The sequence below is a fragment of the Ursus arctos genome, unplaced genomic scaffold (genome assembly GCF_023065955.2).
Source record: "Ursus arctos isolate Adak ecotype North America unplaced genomic scaffold, UrsArc2.0 scaffold_19, whole genome shotgun sequence".
Taxonomy (NCBI): Eukaryota; Metazoa; Chordata; class Mammalia; order Carnivora; family Ursidae; genus Ursus; species Ursus arctos.
In genome coordinates this window covers 49,035,036-49,062,001 of record NW_026622863.1, presented here as the reverse complement: position 1 = coordinate 49,062,001, position 26,966 = coordinate 49,035,036, and the positions used below count along the sequence as shown (strand labels likewise).

Genomic DNA, 26,966 nt, shown 5'->3' with positions numbered 1-26,966 from the left:
GCAGGCTCCCTGCTGAGCTGGGAGCCCGATGTGGGGCTGGATCCCAGGACCTGGAGATTATGAACGAAGCTGAAGCCAGACGCTTAACCATCTGAGCCCCCCAGGTGCCCCCAACCTGCTCGTGTGAACCGCAGTGAACAGCTTAGGGATCACTTACGTTCCGCGCATTCTTTTCTCCATAGCAAGGTTCTGAGCTGGGCTCTATTACTAAATCCATTTTACAGCTAGGGAAACTGAGGCATGGAGAGACTATATAGCCTGGTTATGTTGGTCTCTCAGCCAATAATATTTTCCTATTTGTCCCCAGAGAGACTTGATGGGGTGTCAGGGTAGGGGTTCAGGATCAGATCAGTGGCTTCTATTTCCTTTTTTTTTTTTTTTTAAGATTTTATTTATTTATTTGACAGAGATAGAGACAGCCAGCGAGAGAGGGAACACAAGCGGGGGGAGTGGGAGAGGAAGAAGCAGGCTCCCAGCGGAGGAGCCTGATGTGGGGCTCGATCCCATAACGCTGGGATCTCGCCCTGAGCCGAAGGCAGGTGCTTAACCGCTGTGCCACCCAGGCACCCCGTGGTGGCTTCTATTTCCTGACACCACTTCCTGGCTGTGTGGCCTGGGCAGATGCTATCCCAGGCCTTGAGAGGGGCACTCACGCTACGCAATCAAGTTATGCTTACATACACACAGATTTTGTCAAGGCTAAGAGCCTGCTTGCTGAGGTTCGAATCCCAGGTCTGCCACGTACTCCTGTGTGACTCTGGGCAAGGAACTTCACCTTTCTGGGCCTCAGTATTTTTCTTTTGTAAAATGGGGTAGATTTCTATCTAGTACACACCTCATAGCACGGTTGTAAGCATTATATGTTTTTTTTTTAAGATTTTATTTACTTATTTGACAGAGATAGAGACAGCCAGCGAGAGAGGGAACACAAGCAGGGAGAGTGGGAGAGGAAGAAGCAGGCTCCCAGCGGAGGAACCTGATGTGGGGCTCGATCCCACAACGCCGGGATAACGCCCTGAGCTGAAGGCAGACGCTTAACGACTGCGCCACCCCAGCACCCCAAGCATTATATGTTTATCCAGAAGTTCTCGAAGTGTGACCTGGGGACTGGTTCCTGAGAACCCCTCAGGGGGTCCGCTAGGTCAGATTTTCATCCTGAGAAGTTTTCCGTCTTTTCCACTTCATTCTCACACTAGCATCGGGTGGAGTTTTCCAGAAGCGGCATGGCATGGGATATTGCAGGACTCAGTGCAGGGGCAGCCTTGAGGACGTGAGGTTTGCGGAGGTAGTGAGTGTCTCCAAAGACTCCTGAGAAAGAGGGTGTGGTTGGCCGGGGACGGTGTGGGGACGAGAGGCAGGAGCACAAGTCCCCACGCTGACAGTGGGTCCCCGGGTGACCACTTAGTTATTACTACAACGAGGCAGCTGTGTTTTGTGTCATCTTTCCTTTGTACGATCTAGTTTACAATAAAAATTAGGAAGTGGGGAAGGGAAATGTCATGGGTTGGATTGCATTTCCCCCCAAAAAGATACGTTTGGAGTCTCATCCCCAGTACCTCGGAAGGGGACCTGATTTGGGGGCAGAGTCTTCACAGAAGTAATCCAGTGGAACTAAAGTCACGGGGCGGGTCTTAAACCAGTAGGACTGGTGTCCTTACGAAGCAGGGAGAGGCGGACACAGACGTGCACATAGGGGGATGGCCATGTGAACAGAGGCAGAGATCAGGGTGACGTGTGCAACAGCGAGGGACAGCAGAGATTACTGCCAGCAGGCCGGCTGCCAGAAGCTAGGGGAGAGCCTGGAAGATTCTCGCTCACAGCCTCGGAAGGCACCATCCCTATGCCTCAATCTTGGATTTCTGGCCTCCAGACCCGGGAGTCAGGCTCCGTCGTTCAAGCCACACAGCGTGGGATGCTTTTGTTACAGGAACCCTAGCAAAGTAATGTGGGGGGATGGGGAACGCCTACTAGTGGTATAGGCTTTTTGGGGGTGATGACAGTATTCTGAAATTGACTGTAGTGACGGTCCCACGACCCTGTGAACATGCTAAAAACCATTTTTCAAAGGGTAAAATGGGGGCGCCTGGCTGGCTCAGATGGAAGAGCATGGGACTCTTGATCTTGGGGTCATGTGAGCCCCACGCTGGGTGTAGGGATCACTAAAAAATAAATTTAAAAAAATAAGTAAAAGCGTAAAATGCAGGGGCGCCTGGGTGGCACAGTGGTTGGGCGTCTGCCTTCGGCTCAGGGCATGATCCCGGCGTTATGGGATCGAGCCCCACATTGGGCTCCTCCGCTATGAGCCTGCTTCTTCCTCTCCCACTCCCCCTGCTTGTGTTCCCTCTCTCGCTGGCTGTCTCTATCTCTGTCAAATAAATAAATAAAATCTTAAAAAAAAAGCGTAAAATGTATGATATGTGAGATATCTCAGTTACGTTCTTATGAAAGCATAAATGGGAAAAAAGTGACAAGGCATCCCTTTTAGGGTGCTGTCAACATTCGATGAAGTAATCCAACAAATATTTCTTGAGCATCTATCAGCACTATATGCTGAGCTCTGTGATCTGGACAGAAATCCCAGACCTCCTGGGACCAACCTGTGTGCGTGTGACGTGCTTGGCACACGGCAAGTGACTAACAAAGTTTAGCATTTATCACTGAGTGGGGCTGGTCCACCCTTCTCTCCTGAGGTGTCAGAAAAGGGCTTCTGTAAATCATGGCGCTCCTCAGCCTCATTTCTCCAAAGGTGCTCGCTCACTTATTCAGTCAACAAACATGCACGAATGAACATGTAAGGCAAAATAAACAACCTTGGACTACCAAAGAGACTGTAAAAAATGTTCAAACATTAGTGCCAGGATGAGGAAAAAAAAAAGATGCAAACTAAGAGACAATAGATCGAGATTTATCTTAAATAAAGAGCTCCTACCAATCAGTAACGAAAGGCAGAGGACCCAATACTGACAATTCAATGGGGAAAATGGTCAATACACACAAAGGCAAACCATAAAAGAAGTGTCAGCAACAAACACATGAGACGATGCTAAACTAGAAGAGTAATCCGAGAAACTGAAATTAAAAAACTGACAAGTCATCTTCCTTTGCCTAGAGGTGGAATTAAACAAAACACAGGGGGCACCTGGGTGGCACAGCGGTTAAGCGTCTGCCTTCGGCTCAGGGCGTGATCCTGGCATTATGGGATCGAGCCCCACATCAGGCTCCTCCGCTGTGAGCCTGCTTCTTCCTCTCCCACTCCCCCTGCTTGTGTTCCCTCTCTCGCTGGCTGTCTCTATCTCTGTCAAATAAATAAATAACATCTTAAAAACAACAAAACAAAACACGGATAATCTCCAGATTTAGTGAGATTTCAGGAAATGGGTTCTTTTTTTTAAGGCAACTCGGTTGCAAGGGGAGATTTGTTTTGCATCGTACAGCTTTCAGAGCTCTTTTAATTAATTGTTGGACCATGGATGCCTTTAATGAGAGTATATAAGTAAACATGATCCAATTCCTAAAAAAGGTGTGGATACCTACTATGTGCTGGGGGCTGGGGAAACATCGGTGAACCAGACAGACCAGGTCTTTATGGGATTCGGGGAGGCGAATAAAAGGGGGCCCCGTTGAAGAGGCGACTGGATGGAGAAGTCCAGGCAGGAGGTGATAGCGGCCGGACCAGGAGGCAGCGGAAGGGGGAGAAGTGGTCAAGTTCTGGAAACGTCCCAAAGGCAGAGATGACGGGATTGCCTGAGGACCGGATATAAGAGAGGAGGAGCCAGGGGGAGTCCGTGGTTTGGGGTTGAGACCTGGGCAGCCCAGTTTGGTCCCAGAGTTTGTCCTGCTTTTGTTTTTGATCCTTCTCTCCACAGACATTTTTTGAGCACCTAGTGTGTCCCAGACGCTCTAGGGATCCGCCGGGGCAGAGATGGGCAGGGATTCCTGTCACTTGGGTGCCCGTCCTAGTGGGGGTGTCGGGCAAGAGAGAAAACAAGAACAAAAAATGTCAGATGGAGCTAAGTGCTAGAGAAAACAAAGAAAGCAGGTGTGTGTGTGTGTGTGCGCGCGCGCACACACACACGCATGTGCACACACAATTTTAGGTTGGCTGGTGAAGTACTGACCATTACTAGGAAGAATAAGTTGGGGATGAAAGAAAAACCCCACCCACCAGCTCCATAAATGGCCCCACATCTAAGGGTCCCCCGGCTTGATATGTGGATGTCCCCCGAGTGCTGCTTCTGCCTCAACCCCCTTGCTGCCCAGTTGGCCTCCCATCTCCTGGCCCCATGTTGTCCCCTTCAGGCCACCTGAAGTGTCAGGGAAGAACTCTCATCTCCAAGAGGATGGAAGGGCTAACCTGTCACCTGTCACCTATCCACAGGTACAGAAAGAAGACAATGAGCCTCGATGGAACAGAGCGAGATGCATCGCTGGGCTGGTCCTCTGCCCCCAGGTGACACTTGGCAAGACCACAGGCCCACATTCATTTTGGTAGCCAGCAGCAAACACACCAGGGCACTCCCCTGGGGAGCGAGCAGCCCATGGTGGTCACCCTGACCCCCTTGCCTAGGGGACCAGCCACAGAGCTGGCGCAGAGACCACCATGGTCAGGTGCCACCAGCAGGCACGTGCGGGGATGCTCAGGGGCTTGGTCGACGGCCTCTCCCAACCCAAGGGCACGCCTTCCAGAGAGAGAGAGAGCCTTTCTCTCCGTGACCCTGCAGACTCCCCCTGGAGAGGGGACAAGGGCCTGAACACCAGCTGACGAGGCAGCAGGGTGAGGGAGATGGAATGTTGAGAAGAGTGTAGGGGGTTGAGTAGTGGCCCCCACCCCAAATATCTGTCCGCATCCTAACCCTGGAACTGGTGAAAGTGATCTTATTTGACCCGCAGCCACAAGTGATCTAGACCATTCCCGTCTAGAGCCTTCGGAGGGAGCTTGCACACCCGGCTGGCGCCTTGATTTGGGGCTGGGAGAACCGTGAGGGAATCCATTTCTGTTGCTGGTCATTGGCAAGGGCAGCCACAGGAAGAGCCGTGGGCTTCCCGGTCAGATAGCCGGGCTTCAGATCTTGACTCCCCCTCACTCGCTTGTGACCTCAGACAAATCAGTTGTCCCTTCTGCGCCTCCGTTTCTTCATCTGGAAAATGGGGCTAAGGATAAAGCCTCATCCTAGAGTTTGTGTGACAATTGAGTTGAAATGATTAAAAAATGATTAAAACAAAGCCTGCTGCCTTGTAAGTGTCCCCACATCGTCAGCTTTTATTAACATTACTTGCCTTGCTAACACTTATATCAACTGCCTGCCCTGAGTGCCTGCGAGCCTGTATCTCAGCAACCCCTGAGCTCCTGCACATGCAACCCAGTTTTTCCCTGCTCGGAGTTCACTAGCCTGCCCTCCGAGACCCTGTGTCGCCTGGCCCCCCACCGCAGAGACTGAGTGACTATAAAGAAATGGACGGGTGGGTGGATGGAATAACAGGGGCAGTAGCTCGTCCCGCTGCTTCTCAGGCCGCTCTTGGGCCACTTCCAGCCCCATTTCTCAGAACCCGCCTCCTCCCCAGTCCCCGCGGGTCCCTCTAGCCGTGCTTTCCCGACCCGCCCTCCCTTAAGCTGCCACCAACCCGGCTGCCCACGCGGCCGGGCTCGGCCAGGGCTGGGCAGGCGGCGCTCTGCTGACCCCTGGTGGCCACGAGCAGCAACGCCGCAGTCTCCGCGGCGGGGCTCGGGAGCGCCTAGTCTGTGCCAGGTGCGGGCCGTAGCTTGAGGAGGGGCTCCAACCCCTGCGTGTCGCAGGGGAGTGGGAATGGGGGTGGGGGTGGGACAGAGGGTGATCAGATGCACGGTTGTGTCAGCCCTGGAGTCATCCGACCTCCTCTCTCCACTCCCACTGTCCGTGCTCCTGTCTATCCAGTGTCACCTCGCTCCCTGCATCACCTCGCTCCCTGCTCCGGACCACAGGCTGGGTCTTACCGATTTCTCCTTTTGCCTCAGGCTTCAATACGGCTCAGCGCTGTTACTGATTCTGTTTTTATCTAAAACTGTGAGCACCATGGTTTTGTTTCGTTTTGTTGTATCCCCTTCAAGTTTCACACCAAAGGCCAATGTCTCACTCACCTCACCTTGGTCCCTGCTCTGTTGCACTGCCACTTCCTCAGCTCTTCCTGACCACCCTAAATAGCATTCCTGCTCCCCAAAATCCACATCCTTAACTCCTTACCCGTGCTTGATTGACATTATGGCACACATTCATTTCTTGGCCTGTTTCCTGTGTTTCTTTCACTAGATGTCAGTTCCCAGTTGTGTCCCCGGGGCCTGGCACAGAGTAAATGCTCAGGAAATATGTGTTAAGTGGCAAATACAATTCAAATGAGTAACAAACTGAGAATGATGCTCTTAGTGTGTTTTTCCTTGAAAGCAGATGGGTCCATCTTGGTCTGGGGTCGAGAAGGGCTTTGCTGAGGAAGGAGGTGGGCTGAAACCGAAAGGTGGAGGAGGGAGTTAGGAGGAAGGGGTGGACAGTGGGGAGGGCAGTGCTCCAGGAGGGGACCGCTCTGCAGAAGGCCTGAGGTGGGTGGGCCCCTGGGGAGCAGGAAGGCTGGGAGCGCAGGGGGAGGGGAAGGCTTCCCAGGAGGATGGGCAGACTGAAATGTTGGGGCTTTCCTCTAAGGGATTTGGGGAGCCCTGGAAGGTGTTAAGGGACGGGTGGCAGGGCCAGATCTGGTTTGAAAAGCTCCCTCTGGCTGCCTGAGGAGATGGAGAGGGGTGGATGGGAGGCTGGAAGTTCAGAGAGGAGGCTGGGACAGACATCTGGGTGAGGTTCAAACAGGATGGTGGCTGGGAACGTGGAGGAGAGGGGCCGGACTTGAGAGCTATGTGGAGCGTAACACGGACCTTGGAGTTAGTCCAGCTTGATGGGAAAGGGAGAGGGACAGGCGGAGGACTCCAGGGTCTCTGGCTCATCGGGGACAGCCGTGGAGAAATGGTTAGGACTTGGGCTGTTGGGTGTGGCACAGGCAGGTGGATGAGTGTGGGGTTTGGAGCGGAGGTCTGGGCTGGAGAGGCACATGGGAGAACTCGGCTTAAGACGGAGAATCCAGTCAAGGGCGAGGTTGAGACCACTGTGATCTACGAACCGAGGACCTGAGACAGCTTGGGAGGACATAGTGGCGGGGGGTGGGGGGAGGGCACAGGCCCTGCCCCCGGAAACTCTCCACTTGGGGGGATGGCGGCTGAGAGGTGCAAGTATACATCTACACACAACCTGAACATGAGAGAGAAAAAGGTTTATGCCAGCACACATACTGAGCACCAACTGTACGTTGTAGAGAATTTTTAAAAATATAGAACTAATGCTGAAGCATTTATGGGGAGTCACATGAACTCCCTAGGGCAAGCAAATAATAGATATTGGGCAAATCCTTGAGGGATTCTAGAATAATTTCTAGGGGTGCCTGTGTGGCTCAGTCAGTTAAGTGTCTGTCTTTGGCTCAGGTCATGATCCCAGGGTCTTGTGATCGAGTCCTGCATCGGGCTCCCTGTTCCATAGGGAGCCTGCTTCTCCCTCTGCCTTTCTCTGTCTCTTACAAATAAATAAAATCTTGAAGAAGAAGAAGAAGAAGAAGAAGAAGAAGAAGAAGAAGAAGAAGAAGAAGAAGAAGAAGAAGAAGAAGAAGAAGGAGGAGGAGGAGGAGGAGGAGAAGAAAAAGAAGAAGAAAAAGAAGAAGAAGAAGAATTTCTAGACGAAGGCTAGCTTTGAGGGGTGGGTGAGGATCTGATGGAGAGACCTGACGTTCGGGGCCATGTGGACAGAAGGCATTCCAGGCAGAGGGAACAGCACAAGCAAAGACCTGGATGTGGGAAGCAACCCCGTGCATTCAGAGAACGTGAATGACTTTGACTGCGGCCGGCGATCTGCTGGGAGGAGCGTGGGAGAGGCCGGCTGGATCGAGTGAGGTGTCCCAACAGGGCTGTCAGCGCCTGCTTCCCAGCGGGCACCTGCTCGAGTGACCACCCAGCCAGAAGCCTGTGCGAGCAGGTGGCCTCTCCGGCGCCAGCTCCTGAGCTCTGTGGGTGTCCCAATCAACAGGCCACGTCTGGCACAGGAAGGGGGCGGTATCCGGTATGATGACTAGTGCCCACTTCTGCCATAAGGGATGCAGAGCCAGGTCTTCCTTCTCGAATAACTTTGGGGTATAAAGAAGATGGATGGGAAGGGGCAAGACTGAGGGCAGGGAGGCTGTTTAGGGTGTGGGGTTGCCCGTCGGAGTGCAGGTGAGCTGGAATTAGGGCTTGTGCCAGGATGGCGGCACTAGGGACAGCAAGGTCACGGCTGCAGGCGGACTTAGGGAGCCAGCCAGCCCTGGAGGCGCTGTCCTGAATGAAGGCGGGTAACAGAAGCTTACACTCCAGGGCCACCCTAGAAGTAAAGCCCCAGCACCACTAGTGTGGCTCAGACATCTGGTTTGGGAGGGTGTGAAAGGGCAGGGCAGGAGCTGCTGACTTTGGTGTCCCCTGCCGGGTGCCTGTGGCCACGGGGGTTTGTGTGTCGGGCTTCGGCTAAAGGACTTGAGCAGCACCCCTCCGTGCCCCCCGCATACCCTCTCGTGGGGGTGCTCTGGGATCCTCGCGCCCTGTGGCCAGAGAACAGACTCGTCCCGCGCGTGCCAGGGCCTTGGCCGCAGCGTCTGAGGAGCTGGTGTCCCCGCAGGCCTGAGGCTGCGCCCGCTGCGGGAAGGGCACTCCGGGCCCTGGCGGGAGGGGCCAGCTTCGGCGCTCTCAGGTTTGGTTTTTTACAAGATTGATTTATTAACTATGATACATATCACATAAGGCCTTTTCAGTTTTTTACACCATTCCCATTGAGACGAGTACAATACTTTGTAGCAAATACATGATTTTAAAAAACAAAACCAAACAAAAGCACGTCAGTCAGAGACGCCTCCGCCGTAGTTGACGGCTGACCATGCACTAATCAGGCTGGAGCCTCAAAAACCCACAACGTGTTTAAAAAAAAAAAAAAAAAAAAAGGTCTGGAAATTAAGCAAACATTCCTAACACCAACTACAGGATGTCCTGGTTAAAGCCCCTAAAATACAAAGAAATAATTGTTATACTTTCTTTACATACAGTTCTCCACTTTTGCTGCAAAACAGAAATTTAGGCACACGGCCAGACTACTAACACATTTCAATACCATTAATATGCCTTTTTTCTCAGGAAACTCAAAATATTTGTTAATTCAACATATATAAAGATCATTTAACATGTGAAAATACAAGTACCAGAAAAATAAGCTGGCAGCAGCACTATTCCAAATTTTCAAACAAGTTTTATTCCCATACAATTCAGACATTGCCTTTTTTTTTTTATGTACACAGGGAACAGGATTTTTTTAATGCAAACAATAACTTAGTCCCTGTCTTGACTACACAGATGTGTAACCTCACTGCCGTGGGCACAGACCTGGCTCCCCAGAAGGGAAGGATCCTTCCCAGGCCCGCAGCCTGGAACCTCGGGAGAGGAAAATGGCCTTTCCCCTCACACCAGCCCCTCGCCAGCAGTCCCAGACATGACTCGCTCCATCCTTTCACCTAAGCGCAAACGAGTGGCTTGAACCTGCCAAGCAACAGGAGGGCGACTCCTCGTCCACCGTCTGCAGAGTCAGCAAGGCCTGGGAGCGAGCGCAGTGCCGGCTGTCCCCGTTTCTGGGTGCACACCGTGCCCAACTGCACAGCAGGACTGTGGAGCCCGGCCCCCAGAAAGTCGCCCAAGTCCCTGGGGCTTCCTGCTCTTGGAGACACAGTGGCTGGCCAGAGCCCTCAGTGGCAGCGAGGAGGTATCCACTCCTTTCTCGGAAACCCCAAAACAGCGTGGCTGTCCTCACAGGAGCAGGAAGGGGGCACAGAGGGACAGGGTTTTCACCAACACAGGGTGGTTTTCAAGTTTCAGGGCTGAGGATGGACTGCCCTCCAGGCCTCCCCCACTTCCCCTCCCCGCTCATGAGACCAGGACCCCAGGCCCAAGGCCAGGGGAAGGTGTGCGCTCCGGGCCCCTCCTGGCCAGTGTGCTGCTCCTATGACGTCACCCTCCATCCACCTGGCAAAGACCCACAAACTCTGCTAGAAGAATCACACCGGCAGTGCGCTTCCTGCCTTACGGCAGGAAGACCAAGGTGGCAGTAGGGTGTAGAACACAGGAAACAGTACTGAGTTTTCCCAGCACTCCAGAACGCCAAGCGATGGGAAGCACGACTTGATGGAGAGCAGGAACAAATGTGCCGTTGTGATCCCCAATATGCCACACGGCCAAGAACCGAGGGCGAGTTCACAAGCCAGGCCGCACCACCTCGGACCCCCTCCTCCACGGAAGCGGCCGTGTCAGAGCCAGCATCAGCCTTACGCAACCAAGGGCTGTTCATCTCCACCAAATACGGCAACTACTGTCTTGCGGATGTCCGACACGGGCCGGCAGAGAGCTCCAGGGAACAAGTCCTACTCCCTCTGCTGACCGCCTCACCCACTCTGGCCAAGGCGGACTAAGGCTGCCCTTCCCTCCGTCGCAGAGCTGCGGGGCCGCTCGCGCGAGAACCCCTTGGGGAAGCAAACCCTCTTCAGAGCGTCACACGGCGGAACTCGGGTGGTGCACAGCATTGCACTCACGGCGGCATGTCCCAACATAGGCCCAGGCTTGCCTTTGCGGCTCCCATCCCAGTGCCCAGTCTGGGTGCTAACCCCCGACTGGGGGCTGAAGCCCAGGGCCCACAACTACCACGAACGGCAACACCAACCCAGAATGACAGAGAAACATCCCCCAGCCCGAGTCAGTCTGGAGAAGAAAACTAGAAGCTACACTTGACAGAAGAAATGGAAACAAGAGGAACCCCTGGCGCTTCCCGTCCACGGTGGCTCTTTCAGGCATGTGCCACCAGTTCCCCCCTGTAACCCTTAAAGCCCCGGCAGGACACTGGGAGCAGCCAGGTGAAGGGGCTCCTGCGGCTCCCCAAGCTGGCTGGCAGGGGGTGCTGTTGGCCCAGAGGCTTCCCACGACTCCCTCGAGGGCAAGGGCACAAAGCCCGTATCCCTCCTCAGTGAGCTGCCCCCGCCCACACACCCAGAAGTCACCATCTGCACAGTCTCAGGGATGGGGGAGCTTGGGGGCTTGTCCAGCTCCTGGGGCACAGCCCAGGCATGCAGGCGGGGGTGTGGGGGGTGGCCCCGCGAGCGGCACAAAAGAGGCGGCAGAGGAAAACTGGTAGTGGGGGGTGGGTGGGAGGGGGGCCGGGGTACTTTTCAGCTCACACAAGGGATGGTGGTCCCGGACCACCCCCACCTAACACCCTGAGGGGCTGCCTCAGAGCAGGTGGGTGAGCGTGACCTAGAAAAAGGCAGAGATGCATTCAATGGAGTGATTTTCTCACCTGCCTGCGGCTCAGAACAGAGGGGGTGGGGTGGAAAGCCAGGGCCGCAGGTCTGCCAACCACCGTCACAACCCGACCTGTCACCTTCCTGCCAACCCTGACCCAGAGCATCGGGCACAGAGCCCCCACAGAAGAGATCCCTCCCCAGCAGTTACATAAACGTTCGTGTACCTTAGGTTTGTTTTTGACTAGTGTTCTTAAAAAGAGGTGGTGACATTTGCAAGGATGGTTATCCAAGCACCGTAGTTTGCCGTACAGGAACTAGTAACAGGTATCCAGCTTATCCGGAGCAAGTCAGTGAGCGAAGGGCCTCCCCTCCCAACGGCCGACAGCAAGAGTCTGGGGCTGGAGGCTGTTCGGGGCAGCTGTCAGGCCACCCGGCTGAGGGACCCAAAACATTGTCGAACCTACCACAGGCGCTGCTTCTTAAAGTGCAAAGAGACCTGGAGGCTGCGTGGCCTGCAGGGCCCTGAAGCCCACGGCCCAGGGGGCCTCCGTGTCAGGCTTCCCGGTCTCGGAGGCCACAGCCCAGCCACGAGGAGTGGGAGGGCAGCCAGTATCTGTAGCAGCCTTAGCACGATCGCTGCTTTGGGGGGAGAGAAAGTGGGGCATGCTAAGGGCTCTCCGGGGGTCAGCGGGAAGGCCAGGAAGCTGAGGTGAAGGCCATCTCCCAGGAAGGGCTAGGGAAGGCCACGGGGCTGTGTGTGTGGCAGGCAGGCACAGCGCCCTCCTCGTGACTCTGGCAGCTTCTGTGACTTTCGCTCCTCCAGGCCCTCCTGGTGCTGGGAGCACAAAGGATGTCCCTGTGCAGGAACGGGCAGACCACACTTCTCCACACATTGCCCAATTCCCAGGAACACCCCTAGGCTGGTGTTCTGTGGCCCGGGATGAAAATGACCCCACTCCAACACCAAACACACTAACCCAAACCCCCCGTGCACCCAGCAACCCCCCTGGCTGTGCCCTCTCGAACAGGCATACCTCCTACGTGCGCGCACGCACACGCACACACACACGCGCACACACACACACACACACGCACACACAGAGTAGCGTTTCCATAGCACTGTAGTGTGTTCCAAGGCAGACCAGGGTCCAGGCTGGTCTGCTGGTCTCCCAAGCTTTTCCCACTGAGGGCTTAAACTGCCTTCTTGGGGAAAGGGGATCTAGTGACAGGGCATAAGTGGGACCCCCACAGCTTCTCCAGCAACCACCCTTGGGCATCCTTGTTTTGTTGTGACAAAGACAAGGGCCATATGCCACCTGCTTGCCTCTCCAAGAGGTGGGAGAAGGGGTCAATCTTGAGGTCTGTAGTGTCTTCCTTTCTTTTCTAAGTTACTGGAGGGGTTTTTCCACGTTTCTTCCAGTGTTCTCTGTTTTAAAGGGAATGCATCGCCAAAGCCTACGAAGTGGGAGGGGGCGTGTGGGAAGTGGAGGGGAAGTCACACACTCTTGGTCCAGGCACACAGCCGCCCTCCCTGTTCTGACCTGCCGGGCCAGCCCCCTCAGCACTGTACCTTGGGTTGACAGAGCTGTGGCCTGCGTGTTCCCAAGGAGGCCACTGGACAGGGGCTCCCCGAACGGGGGTGGGGATGCAGATACGGAAGGTGGGAAGAGACAGACGAAACAGACCGGAACTGTTCGGGGGGGGGGGGGGGGGGTTGCCGGCCCTGCCCTGGGGTGGCCCAAATCTCGGAGCCTCCTCCTGTTGGCACAGGCTGGGGCTCTGTCCAAGCAGTGGGTGGATGCCCCGAGGCTGGTATGTGTGGACAGGTGGGGGAGGTGGTCTGGGGAGCAGTGAGCGTGTGGAGGGCCACAGGGGCCACTGCCTGGCCAGTTCAGTCCTCAAAAGGGTCCAAGTCAAAGGGCAGGGCGCCCCCTGGCTGATGCCTGCGAACAGCTCCAGGTCTGCAGCGCCGGGCTCAGGGTGCCTGACAGCCCAGCCCAGCCCAGCCCACGGTAGACTGGGGCTCCTGCTCCCACTGAGGTCTTGAGAAGGTAACGGGGGAGGGGGACACTTGCCCCACCCCCACCCCGGTGGACCTGGTTTTGTTCAAGGCCAAACGCCACCCTGTTGAAAAGAGGTCTCCTTCTGCCCCAGGCCTTGATGGCTCACAGCGTGTGTTCGGCTTGAAGCTGGGAGGGGAGCAGGGCCTGCATGGGGGACTGGGGGGTGGGTGGAGGGGACTGGGGGGGTGATGGCTGACTCGTGACAGGTGTGGAGGTGAGGAAGGGGACGGTGGAAGCCACGGCAGAGGGGGAGCTGGGTGTGGCGCCAGGAGGCTCACTGATGGGCCGATTGTGGAAGAAGAAGGGGCACTGCTGGATGAAGAGCTCAATGATTGTCTGGTAGGTCCGCGTGGCGGTGAGGGCGTCCATGGTGCTGAAGTCGGGTCTCATCAAGGTGGGCCAGAAGCAGATGGAGAGGTTCTCACTGGTCATGAGATTCACCTTGTTGTTGTGGCTGACTCTGTGGGGGACACCAAACTCACGGTCAGAGCTCCGCAGGGCAGAGGGCCCTGGATGAGGCTCTCCGCCAGCAGGGCCCCTGCCCCATCCCCTGTGTGCTCATGGTCACTGTCGCCCCAACTGCTCTCCCTGCCTGCCCACCCCAACTTCAAAACAGGAAAGGCCCAAGCACAGCTCTCTGTGGCCTGGCCTGGAAATCGAGACCTGAGACCCTCTGTGGCCGGTCCTCTGCTCCCGTGTCGCCACTGGGCCAGCCCTGAGGAGTGGCTTTGAGGTCTTGGCTCATGGGATGCCCTCCACAAACCCCGTGGGTAGACAGTCTGCCTCAGGGACTCTCTTCCAGACACCAAAATGTGTGACGCTGCTCTGCCTGAACAGAGGGAGTGCGTACATCCCGCACTGGAGTTCCATGCAATACCACTCTGCCAAGAGAGGAACAGGTTTGCCTGGAAAACCAACCTATTCTGTCTGTGAAGAAATCTGGGCAACAGTCCGTTGACAGGCTTCCTGCCTGGAGCTGCTGCACTTACTTGACAGGTTCAAGTTTCTTCCCAGCACCCCCATCTTGTCCAGGGTTTCGTCACACACAGGAGAGGACTTTGGGCACGCTTGGGGCCGCAGGGGCCTCTCGGAGAGAACCAGGATGGAAATGTAAGGAGGAAACTGTAACGAGGATGCTCCCTGGTGAGCCAGATGGGCCCCACTGAGGAGCTGCCCCAGCAGCCGCTGGCGGGCCAGCCGGGCCCAGCTTCATTCTGCTGCTAGCTGGCCCTGACTGGCAATTTCGGGAGAAGGGAAGACCAACTAGCAAGCCCTGCAACATACTTGTTCAGGTGCGAGATGACGTATTTGAAGACTTCGTGGTTTTCCTTTGGAAATTTCTTGAGTACCTCCTTAAGGGCATGTAACTTCTGCTCCCGGTCATTGATTTCTGAGGAAAGAGAAAACCAAGACTTTCGTGGCCATGGCTGGTGGGTGTTACGGGCTCAAGACAGATACTGGTCCTGGGCAGGTGGTGAGACAAGTCGGATGAGGGCCACCTCGGGGCACAGCCCAGGGCTTTCAGACAAGGTCAACCCCAGTCTTTCCCCCAAAAGCTTCTGCCCAAGGCAGGCACACCTGGCGGTGGCACCGACCCAGCAGTCAGGCCCACCTCTGGGTCCCAGGCCCCTGCTGAAGGGGAGCACTGTGTGCCTGGGGCTTCCTGGCCCCCACTACCCGAGACTCAAGGATCCACAGAGACACCGCCATAAAGAACACCATTCTTTGCTCATCCGGTTGCCCCTGGAGACAGGCATCCCAATACAGAAAGCCTGCGTGCTTCCTGACCAGACGGGGGAGCGCTGCCACCCACCCACGCCAACAGACTGTCTAGGGAGGGAGTTTGTCATAAGACCAGGGCTCTGTCCTTTTCCTAGAGACACAAGGACCCTCTACAGATCTCCCTATTGGAGGAGCTGATGGAAACAGTGGGGGAATTCTCATGCAGTTCATCAAAGGGACTACGCACCCCCTTCCCCCACTACCGCCCACACTTTGCCCATCATGGAATCCTAATGTAGTGGGAGCCTGAAAACAAGTTAACCCGAGTAAGTGCTCATCTACACCAGGCTTGGTTCGGTTAGTTGTCGGTGTCCTATATGAGGCAGGGGCTTGTCAGCGCACTGAGGGACAAGGAAGGTGACGTTGCAGAGCTTGGGAACCAAACCCCACTGACGGGCTGTGGAGCCTGAGCGTGGCCCATCGTGCTTGCTCCCTGGGGTCCTGGCTGCCCTTTCTTGAATACATTTGGCTTGCCTTGGCTGGGAGAGCTGGCCCAGATTTCTCTGAGCATGAAAAACCTCCCTACGGCTACTTCTTAGAGCTGAAAGTGACACCTAGGACCTAGAAAAACCACAGTTGATCCAGGAAGAGATAACAGCTCTCCCACACTTACGGTTGTGGGGGTGGGTGAATGGGGGAATTGCTAAAAAAAATATGATGGTTCCTGGGGCGCCTGGGTGGCTTAGTCGTTAAGCGTCTGCCTTCGGCCCAGGGCCTGATCCCAGGGTCCTGGGATCGAGCCCCACACTGGCCTCCCTGCTCCGCCGGGAAGCCTGCTTCTCCCTCTCCCACGCCCAATGCTTGTGTTCCCGCTCTCTCTCGCTGGCGGTCTCTCTGTCAAATAAATAAATAAAATCTTAAAAAAAAAAAAAGATGGTTCCTGACTGGTTTGGGGGCACAGACTCCTTTGTGATGGCTGTAAGCTCTGGAGCCTCTCCTCAAACATGCCGTGTACAACTCTGTCTACAATTGCTGGAGGCTCACAGGCTCCCCAAAACTCATCCTGTTCCTTAGGAGCCTATGGCCTCCAAGTTAAGAACCTCTGAAGCAGGTGACGTGCCTCCAGGGTCACGGTCTGGGGACACGCGGGAGGAGCTCGGCTGGGGCTACACTAGGAAGGACAGGCGGAGTTGCACGGCTGGGAAGGGACGGCAACATGCAGGGAGGAAAGGCTGTGCAGCAGGTCAGAGCCCAAACCCAACCCGCGTGGTCCTGGGTTCAAATCCTATCTCTGACACGGCCAGCAGTGTGACCGTGGATGAGTGACACTTCTGGCATGCACCGCTTGTCTGTAGGAGGGGCTGACGACGGCGATGCCACACGGTGAGACACAGAGCTCACACGAAGACACGCGGTCAGCACCGGCAGTTAGCCTGAGGGCAGGAAGCAGTGGGAAGGGAGGCCGCGAAGATGGGCAGGGCTGGAGCGACCCCGAGCTTTTGCCGGCAGGCTCGTGGGCATGAAACCCGGTGAATCTTTTGACTCAAGAGTGGGACTTGATAAGAATCGTGTTTCGGTAACAGCTGTCTGGTAGAAAATGACGGAAAAACCACAGGAACTAATTGTGTGGGGCCGTTATCACTGTCAGTGCTCTGCACCCAAGCTTTATTTTAAGGGTTTGACCTCGAGAGTACCCTTTCTCTCTGGCTTTGAGTTTCAAAAACCTTTCCTGTTAAACCTCAGTACAAAGTTTACTTAAAACACATCCAGCGCTCTCATTAGGAGGAGGGACTGTCTTGACACCTGAGGAGCATATGCGGGGCTCAGAATCTCCCTCAACAGAATCATCACGCCCCCTCCCGGACGACAGTTGAGCACAGGTCACGCCGGCACCGTGCGCGCCACAAACACAGCTGTGTGTTCCCATGAGGCATTTGACCCCCGGGGCACCTGCACCCAAGAGCGGGCCGGGCCTCCTCCGTCCTCTTGGCTAGAGGCAGGAAGCCGGGATGGCAATGACGGGGGCCTGTCCTCCATGGAGCCACAAGGATGTCTGCTGTCTCTCTGTCTTCCTTGGGAGGAGGAGGGAGCAGAGGTGGGAGTACCGGGACCCACACGCTGACCTCAGGAATGCCGGCCTCCCTCCCCATGTCACACGGCAGCAAGGTGCCCAGCAAGGCCCTAGATGGTCCCCCTCCTTGTGCATCCCCCCTCCCTTTCTCCAGCCGGCTTCGAGGTGCACGTGCTCACGAGTGCAGAGGAGCACGGAGTGTGGCGGGAGGAGGAGGAGGGAGGACATCAAGGAGAGCAACAGGAAGCTTCTCAGTACAGAGCCCAGCCCTCCCTCTGACTCATGAAAAACACGGCCCATCTTGCTGACTTGACCTCGCTCGCCTCCTCTCTCAAGCAAGCGAACCTTCTCTCTGGCACTCCGCCAGAGTGCTAATGGGACAAGGTCGGAGTCACTCTTTGTGCAGCCCTTACCACACTGGGCTCCCCTTACATGCTGGCGGAGAAAACGCCAAGAGGCAGCGCCACGGACGGGAGACTGGTGAGGGGGAAGGCGGGTGGGCGCAGGCGTCTCCCGGTCCCGCACGCCTGCTCGGGGCCGCCTGCCTTCCGCCGCGCTGCGGAGCTCTCCAACTCCAGGGATCCTCTCCGAAGGTAGAGGTGGGATGGCAAGGGCACCTCTGCAGGGCCAGGGCCTCCCCAGCTCACACCGCGTACTGGTGAAATTAGATCTCAGCCAACCGACACAGCAAGACAGCTTCCTGAGGGGCGTTTTCAGGCCGGCTGAACCCAGACTAATCTGGACACAGCCCAGGCGACGGAGAACTCACTCAGACTAAGAAGTACCCCGAGACCGCAAGAGGAAGCAGAGGCCACGGCTTTGGGTTAACTTGCCACACTCCTCACGGCACACAGATCAACTGAGGCTCCAAGAAGTATGACTACTGGTCCAAGGTCACACAGGTTGCTGTCGGGGTTCTTGCCCTGGCTGGTGCGCTCTGCTGCCCCCTTCAGCCCCCGCCATCAGACTGGAGGCTGGGATCTGCTGCCACAAAACTCAGAATCTGGAGGAAAATCTCTGATGGCCTCAGACCATATCGCGCACCTGCACCAGCAGAAAAGGAACAGCCCAGTTCAAGGCCCTGTCACCCTCTCAGTGGTACACGGAGACCCGCACAGCATGCAACCCCCACCTCTCCCTCAGGTGCAAAACGAGTCCGAGGCCAAGATTTCATTCTATTGGGCCTGGAATGGAAGATTCTGGGTGTCTTTCTGCGGGAGCCATGACCTTGCAGTCACCTGTTCTGTGCCTCCTACCCCATCGGACCGAGGCAGGGACCACACGCTCATCTGTCCATGCCATCTACCCTGTCCCACACAGGGCCTGGCACATGCCAGGATGTGAGTGAGGAACACCCCTGTGACCCGACGCAGTTATCTCGACAGACAAAAAAAGGAAGCAGGATCCAGAATTAGTTTACCATCTCTAGCTGTAAGGTGGCCCACCTCTCGACGGGAATGGTGAGACGGTGCGCCAGTACCCGGAACACTCGGGGCACATACCCCTCTGACAAGCCAGTGAAAGCCACTGGTCTGTACACTGAACTGCGCACAGGGAGCTGTATAAGCAGTTACAGGGCTAAGGAGGCTCAGACCCTCTGGATGAAGACAGAGCTAGCTCTAGGACCCCGTGCGGCACGCAAGACGGAGGACGGGGCCTGTGGGGGACTGGCTGGACTGGGGGGATTCCACATCGGTGGTGGTGGGGTTGGGGGTGTCGTGAGAGGGGGAGGAGAACACGTGGGGTGAGAATAAATGATAACAGATGGTAAAGGCCAGGGTGAGGTGTGCGGGTGACATAGAACAGGGTACTCAAAGCCCTTTTCTCTGCCTCCTGAAATCCTAGTCCTCCCTGAAGCCACAGCCCAGGTGCCACCTCTTCCATGAAGCCCTCGACCCTAGTCCTCCCTCACTGCATTTCCTGCACTTCTAGCTCAGCTGGCTTCATTCTGGCAGGTAACTGATGTACGCACCCTGGGAGGGCAGGGACACTGTCTCTGCACAGAAGGTCAAGCCCCAGCACGCCACTCCCTAAGCGGTATGGGCGGCGGCCGCTGCTGTTACTCACTTCTGAATCACCCACACATCACCTTGAGTAGGCTAGGAAGATGACTGGTGAATAATCACAAAAATCTCTATTTGTGGGCATTTTTTTTTTTTAGAGATTTTATTTATTCATTTGAGAGAGAGAGACAGAGATAGAGAAGGGACATGCAGGGGGAGGGGCAGAGGGAGAGGGAGAAGCAGGCTTCCTGCTGAGCAGGGAGCCCAATGTGGGGCTGGATCTCAAGACCTAGAAATCACGACCCGAGCTGAAGGCAGACGCCCAACCATCTGAGCCACCCAGGCGCCCCTATCTGTGGGCATATTTTCAGCAACGTTCAATATTGTGAAATTCTGGAGCTAACAAAACAATTTGATAGTGACCTTGGTATTTGTTGTGATGGGATCTGAAACCATTTCCAAGCCCTGAACACACACAGACACAACAGCTCTTAGGTATTAAGTGGGAAGAGCTGGTCAAGTTGATGTTGCCATGGAAACCCAGCCAGGCTGGGAATACCTACTTTTGGGTTTGAAAATCTTTGTTTCATAATGTCCCTTAACACTAACGCTGGTCTGGCCTGGTTGGTGTCCCTGGCTCAGTTAAACCCACCCCAGGACACTCACAGCCCCAGTGGCCTTGGAAGGTGCCCAGTCAGCGAGATCCTTCCCCCACCCCCACCTTCCGCCCACCCCCAGGTTCAAGAAAACGGAGCCCCAGCTGAGTAGCTCCAGCTGACTAGCTTGGAGCACAGGAAACACACAATGGGAAGAGGAAGCAGAAATCTCCACCCTTTTCCAGGCTGCAGGAACAGCAAGAAGCTCCCTTCCTCAGCGGTGGAAGCCAGGGACGCTGCTATAGGAAGGGCAGCTGATTCCCTATCAGTAACACCTCCCTCCCCTGCCCCTCGCTTCCCCCGAAAAAACAAAAAGATGCTATGTCAGCAATCCCTGCAGAAACAATGGGATTCTGTTGGGAGCCGGAACTCTATGAGCCTCTAGATGGCGCCAAGTCAAGACAAATGCTGACGGGAATCCTCCCGCTTGGAGCGCGGAGCGCAGAGTACCAGCCCACACCTTTTCTTCCTAACTTCCGCCCACAGCGGAGCCTAGGTGGAAATCAAGCTGGCTCCAGATGGAGATTTCCTATGTGCTTCACATCTGGGCCAGCCCGGAGCCTGTCGGAGGAGTGATCGCTCGGAAGGCTCTATCTTTGGACAGCAGGAGCAGAGCACCTGTCCCCACCCAACTCAACTCATCTGGAGAAACCTGGACTCCTGCTGGGAATGAAGGCCAGGCAACCCGATGACAGTGCCAGAACTCTGCGCTTCCGCTCCATCCCTGATGGGTTTGGATAAGTTCAGAAGCTGTGAGAGAGTCCCATCTGCCAAGACCATGGGGATAAAGCACAGCAAAGGTGGCACCCAGCTTGCAGAAACACACATTACCAGAAATGCAGACCAGGGAAGGGTGACTCCGGGGGCCCTTGAATTCCCAGCAGCAGCCAGGTTCTGACAGGGGCGCCTCCACAGTTCGGGGTGGGCTGCTGTCAGCATCCCCGTTTCCCGAAGTCACTAAGAGCCTGTGATCCAAGACTTAAAACCCTGATTTATGACTTCCCCCAAATTGCTACCCACACCATCAGCCTTGTGAGTAAATCATGCTGGCTTAAAACTCCCTCTTTTGAGTTGGGCAGCGATGAGATGAGACTAAGGTCCTGTGGTCTAAGGAACACAGCTCCCTTTCCTCCCTCCCCTCCACCCCTTGGTCACTGGCCAAGACCCTCCCTTCTGCAGCTGCACAGCAAATGGCTCCTTCTGGGGGTCTTGGCCCACCAGGCTTGCAAAGCAGGAAGGCCGCCTTTGACTAAAAAAGGGAAAAAGTGCCACAAGGTGGGAAGCTGCAGCTCGGCCCCGAGTCCAGGAAAGGCTGCCCGCTGGGAAGGCTCCCAATACAGCGACAAACGTCTCCCGAGAGGGGCAGGTCAGGGCGGAAACAGCTGTTGGGGTCGGCAGGATGGCACACAAAGGTCGCCAGTAAAACCAGAGGTGCTAACTTGCTACAGCCCCAAGCGGTCATCTGGTTAGGGCGATTCGAGCTGTCCCTTTCCCTCCAGAGGCTGGGTTCCTCCGAGGTGGGCTGGCTCCAGACCACATGCTGACTTTCTTATAAGAGGGATGGGTGAGCGAGGGGAGAAGAAAGGCCTGTTACAGCCCTGCCTCTAGATCTCTCCTAATCTTCCATGAACGGGAGTAGGGACAGTGTCGTAGGAAACTAAGGGTCAGGGAAGGTTGCACCGGCCATGCTTACGCTGTGGACAAGCCAAGGAGCCGGGATGTGACTCAAGTCTGATACAAAGCCAGACTCTTAACTCATGGAGTTCTGGGGGAACCTGCAACTCTCCGGACAGAACCCTTATTAGAAAAGCCCCTCTGGTCTACAAAGGCAGGGGCCTGATCTGCAAGCCCCTATGGAGTCATCCTTTGTTCCCTGTCCCTCTGTCCTTTTGAGCCCAGCTCGAAGAGCCAGAGTGTCTGCTCCCTGAGCGCAGGACCCATTCTCATGGTGCTGCAAGCCCTCTCCCTCAATTCACCCAACACACTCAGCCCAGGGAGCTGCCTGCGTCCAGAGCTGGGCCGAGCGGCTGGTACTCACTGTGTGCCTCCACCAGATCGATCTGCATGTTGTACGGGACCAGAGGGTCTGGCAGCTCCGAGAAAAAGCTCTTCATGGCGCCAGCCACGGTATTCACTGTGAAGTCCTTCTCCGCCAAGTCCAGGTTGTGGTCTGAAAGGAAGTTGGGAGAGGGAGGGCAATGTAAGCTGGACAGAAGCAAAAGGAAAACTCAGTGCTTAGGGGAAGTCAGAGAAACCTCGAAGACCCCTGGAGCCTGGGCAGGGACTTGGGATTATCACAGACTGAACAGGAGGTGGCATCCCTGGGCACTGCTAAAAAACACACTGTGAGATCTGCAGACTGAGGCTGACACCCCAGGTCTCCTTCCAAGGTCATCCTTTGAATAGAGCAACTGCACCCCGTCATTCTGGGCCGCCCAACTCCCCTTGTCTGGCTGGGATGTGGTGCTACCGCTTCCTTACACCCTCCCCTCTGGAAAAAATAAAGGACTTTCCTAAAAGGTTGGCTCGCTTTTCACAGTGGGTTACAGAACATTACCAACAATCTTGACTGCTGCCTCCATCCTTGTTCCTTAAAGTGGCAGGGTGACTAGACGCCTCGTTCTCCCTCTGGCCCCTCCCAGCCTACGACACCACTGACCCCTGTGTCTTTACTTTTCTTTGAATACTTTACTGCATTCCTGATTTACAAGAAATCATCTACTGTTAGACGCGAGCTGCTTCCATTTTGGGGGGGTATAAACTGTTAACAGATTCCTGTATATACACAAGTACATACCCAAGTGTGTGGCTACACCCTCATTTTGACCTTGTGCTCCCTATCCTGCAAGATAAACAGGTGTTTCCCTTCCCTAGTGGACGTCCTCCCCCCGCTGCCAGCTAACAGAGATCGACCGTGGCGCTGCAAAGTGCGATGGCCCCCGGGGAGCCCGGGGCTAGGGTGCCTGCTCCTGGCTGCTGCTCTGTCCTATAGGCCCACACGGGCTGCCTGGCTTCAGAGTCTGGCCTGGTCTCCTCGGCCCAGCCACATGCCGAGCTGGCTCCTACTTTGATCCTCGGCTTACTCTGCTCTCTGGCTGGTGACATCTGAGAACTTTTACTGCTCTGGCTCGTTTGCTTCTGGCACCGTGGGTGTGACTTCTCATCCCGTAGCTGCTCCATTCTAGGACGGAGAGTTTGGCTCTCTGGCTCTAGGCCTCTGAGACCTAGCTTAGGAGAAAGGAGTCCCTGCCAAGAGCCAGTCTAACTCACGAGATTTCAGCTTTGGGAGCCCGGGTGCCAAAGCTCAGCTGATCATAACTGTTCCCTCTCACTGACTCTCTCGTGCAGGGATTTTGCAAGGAGGGGAGTCATGTGTATTCCTGGGGCCCCAGCAAAACAGGACCATGACCGCAACCCCACTTTGTATTATGTGCCTGCAACTACCCTTGTCAGACCCACTGCAAGGGAAGTAAGGCTCCCAGAGGTGACCGAGGCGCACGCCGGGGTGACCTGCAACAGTGTCTGTGGACGGTGACATGGGGAGCAGCTGGCTGACGTGCGTTTGGCAGGGAAGATGCTTCTGTTTGCTGACAGGACCTGTCCCCCCTCCTCCACACGGCAGTGTGTGCATGGGGACAAGGCTAACTGGGGCCGAATGCTCTCTCTCTCTGTCAGCAAGCCCGGCTGTCCCGTCTGCCTTGACTGGCTCCAGCCTCCGATGCGTGGCCAGGCTGCGGCCTTACCTTGGTCGAACTGTCTCTGCAGACTCTCCATCTCAGACTTATTCCCGCTGACCCGGTAGATACCTTCAGTGCTCAGTCCTGAGGAGAAACAAGCAGGTTTCTTAGGAGCAGGGAGTGCAGAGCAGAGAACGAGGAGGACTGGACTTGAGCAAAGACAGGGTGATTCCACATGGCACCCGCCAGAGGAACAGGCTGAAGTGCTCTGGACTTTCCAATGTGCTTCAACGCACTCTCCCCCCCGTTTTCTTTTTCACGTCAATATTTAAAAATACTTTTTTGTAAATATTAAAATAATGTGTAAGTACCTCAGCTAATTTTTGTCCACATTTTGATGTACTCTTCTGAATTTTTTTTTTTTTTTAAGTAGCTCCAACGTAGGGCTTGAACTCACAAGCCCAAGATCAAGAGTCACATGATCTACCACTAAGCCAGCCAGGTGCCCCTTGAATTTTGTGTTTTTTTCTTCTTTTTAATGGAGATAATACTGTGCTTTAACCCGCCCTTTTCACTTACAAAGTATGTTGTGAGCTTATCCTAATCATTAAATATTCTTTTTCATTTTAAAGACATCAAAGTATACAATAACTTTAAAAATAGTCCTACTGTTAATCATTTAGGTTTTCCCGAGTTTTCTCTGTTAAAATACCCCACAATTATGTTTCTTATGTTTTCTGGATAGCTAGTAAGTTTAACAGATTCTTGGCAGTGTGTGTTTCTTACTTTGTGAATTTCCTATTCATGTTCTTGTCATTCTGGTTCATTTCCCTATGAGTGGTCCCTCTCATTGTGTACTTGAAAGAGGCCTCTGAAAAGTAAGGAACTGACCATGTTAACATTACATACGTTTACATTTTCCTCCTCTTTGTTATCGGTCTTCTAATTCTGTATATTGAATTTTTTGAAGTCCATAATTTAAAAATTTTAGGTTTTCAAGACCAGTTTCTTTATGATGTCTCCCTTTGTTTTTATCTTTGAACAGATTTTCCTATTCTGAGAGCAGATACTTCTATTTCTTCTTTCTTGATCTTTTATTACCCCCCCCAACTTAGCTCTGTGATGCTTCCGTAACTGATTTAGTATACAGCGTCAGGTAAGGAAAGAAACAATACTTAAAAACAATACTAAAATTTAGTTAAGTAATAGAGAAGAATATAAAGTATCAGGTGAGAGACTGACCTCCCCTTCACCCCTCACCCCAGGAAGCACTGCTCAGCCTGGAGTGGATTCCAATCACTGGCTACTGACACCTCCACCCCACCCCCACCCCGTCTCAGGGAAGGAAAGGCCACTGCTGCACCCTTAAGATCACACAGCTCTAAAGGATGATGCAGTCACAGTGAAGAGCAGAGTGCATCTCACGGCTAAACCAACCCTGCTTAGCCGAAAGGGCACTGAGGACGTGCCCTGGAGCCAACACCAAACACCAGAAGGCAGTGTGGGCAGCGGACAGAGGGCCGGCGGACAGAGGGCCGGCGAGTGTCTCTGTCAGTTATCACTGTGACTCACGCCTCTGGAGAGGCAGCCATCAGGCAAGATCAAAGCAGTCAGCCTATCTCTGGGGCCCCAGAATAGTGGCAGGTGAACCTTTAAAGAACATCGATGCCAAAGTCATCAATTCTCTGGCTTAAAAGCTGTTAATTGCACATGGGCCTTTCACCCCCCCGAGAAAAGGGGGTTAACAGGCCAGCCCCGAGGACATATTACTGTGCAGTGCCTAGGTACAAAGGAGCTGCCCTCACTGCATCTGGAGGGAAGGAGAAGTGCGTACATTTGCCAAACCTGAGGCCCCAGATGCAACCCGCCCCCCCCTTCGGAGCCCACATTTCCTGAGCTTAGGTGCTTTCCCACATCCACCTACCACTCACTCATTGAGTCCTCAGCCCCATTGGGGAGGAGCTCCAGGAGAGAGGACAAGGGTGAGAAAAGCGAGGATCCAAAAGGTGAAACCCTTGCCCCAAATCGCAAGGACGTTAAAGTCCAAGTCCAGGGCCTCTCCCACTCGTGCCCCTCAGTGCTGTTCTGGAAGATGTCGGACATCTATTCAGCAGGTTGGGGTCTGGACCACAGCCTCCTCCCAGAAGAAATGCCACACCTGAGTGAAGCCCGTGGGCCCTCAGCATTCTGGGTTGCTTTTGAGATGGCACATCTGCTGCTGCTGTCAATCCCCAAAGGTCAGAGGTCAGGGATGGTTCTCAGTGACTTTTCCAAACTGTCTCAGACATATTTAAATTTTCTACCATTTCACATCCCAGGTAATACTCACGCAGTTACACACAAAGCCATCGCCATTTTGACAAGCCCTGGGTATGTGTCAGCAGGCACAAGGCTTCACCCCCTAGGCTGGAAATATACCTAATCTCTACATAGCCTTCCCTTTATCTGAGTATCTAAGATACTCCAGCACTAAGGCAACAAAGGCACAAATGGCAGGAGCCTGCGAAGTCCTTGAGAACGTAGCAACAGCCGCAGCGCCTGAGCCCGTGTGGAGAGACCCTGTGTGAACTGTAGAAGACAGACCCTGACAGCCTCCTTTCACCATTCACCATCCTTTGGCAACTCTGCCCTGCAGTGTGGAGAGGAGTCCTCTGCATGGTCCCCTCGTGGCCACCTGTCCCAGCAGCACCCGGAGGGCAGAAAACTAGCTGCATGTCAGCTCTCTGGAAATGATCCGAGGCATGGGCCTGCTGAAACCTCATCAGACGGATGATCACGAGAGTAGAGGCATTTAAAAGCGCAAGGCCAGCTCCACGGCACCAATTAATCATCAACTTAGTATTTCCTGTAATCGGGACACATGTTTATTTTACGAAATCCCATTTTAAAAATAGCAATTCTGCTGCTGCCCTACACAGTGCCACGGCATAATTTAGGCAAGGTATCACTGGCTAGGCCGGTACCATTTCGCACAGCTACTAATTAGACATCAATGAAATAACAACAAAAGCCTTACAGCAGACTGCAACACCACAAAGGGGGCTACTGAAGCCGGGTGGAGGCCAAGCGACACAGCTGAGTGTGAGGGCGCCGGACAGAGCCGGACTGGCCTCCAAGGGCCGCGCGTCCGGGACCCGCGCAGAGGCACACTCCAGCGCCGACTCTGGCGCCCGCCCCCCGGCTGCACGTCCATTCCGGGCCCACAAGTCCACTTGAAAAGCTTCAGCCTCAACTCTGAGGCATCTCTACACACCAGAAATCTCCGAAGACTCACTACCAACGCAGAGTCTCGGCTCGAGGCCTTTTTTTTCTTTCCTTTTCTCAGAAAGCCCTATCTGAAAAAGCCCTTCAAATACCTTCTGTGTTGAAGTTAATCTTTGGGAATAGAACAAGAGAAAGTTCAGCAAGGC

The 26,966-nt window shown here is 54.7% G+C and overlaps 1 protein-coding gene across 2 annotated transcripts in view; it reads right to left on the bottom strand.

The window, feature by feature from the left end:
* Positions 1–9,309: 9,309 nt before the first annotated feature.
* Positions 9,310–26,966, bottom strand: part of ARHGAP35 (Rho GTPase activating protein 35) — a 117,459-nt gene continuing 99,802 nt past the window's right edge. For both annotated transcript variants that reach the window (XM_026481981.4, XM_057314511.1), the window contains exons 4-7: positions 23,623–23,700; positions 21,918–22,049; positions 14,712–14,817; positions 9,310–13,887 (exon numbers count right to left, since the gene is read on the bottom strand). In XM_026481981.4, coding sequence (XP_026337766.1) covers positions 13,530–13,887; positions 14,712–14,817; positions 21,918–22,049; positions 23,623–23,700 — 674 coding nt within the window. In that variant the 3' untranslated portion in view covers positions 9,310–13,529. The remainder of the gene's footprint in view (positions 13,888–14,711; positions 14,818–21,917; positions 22,050–23,622; positions 23,701–26,966) is intronic.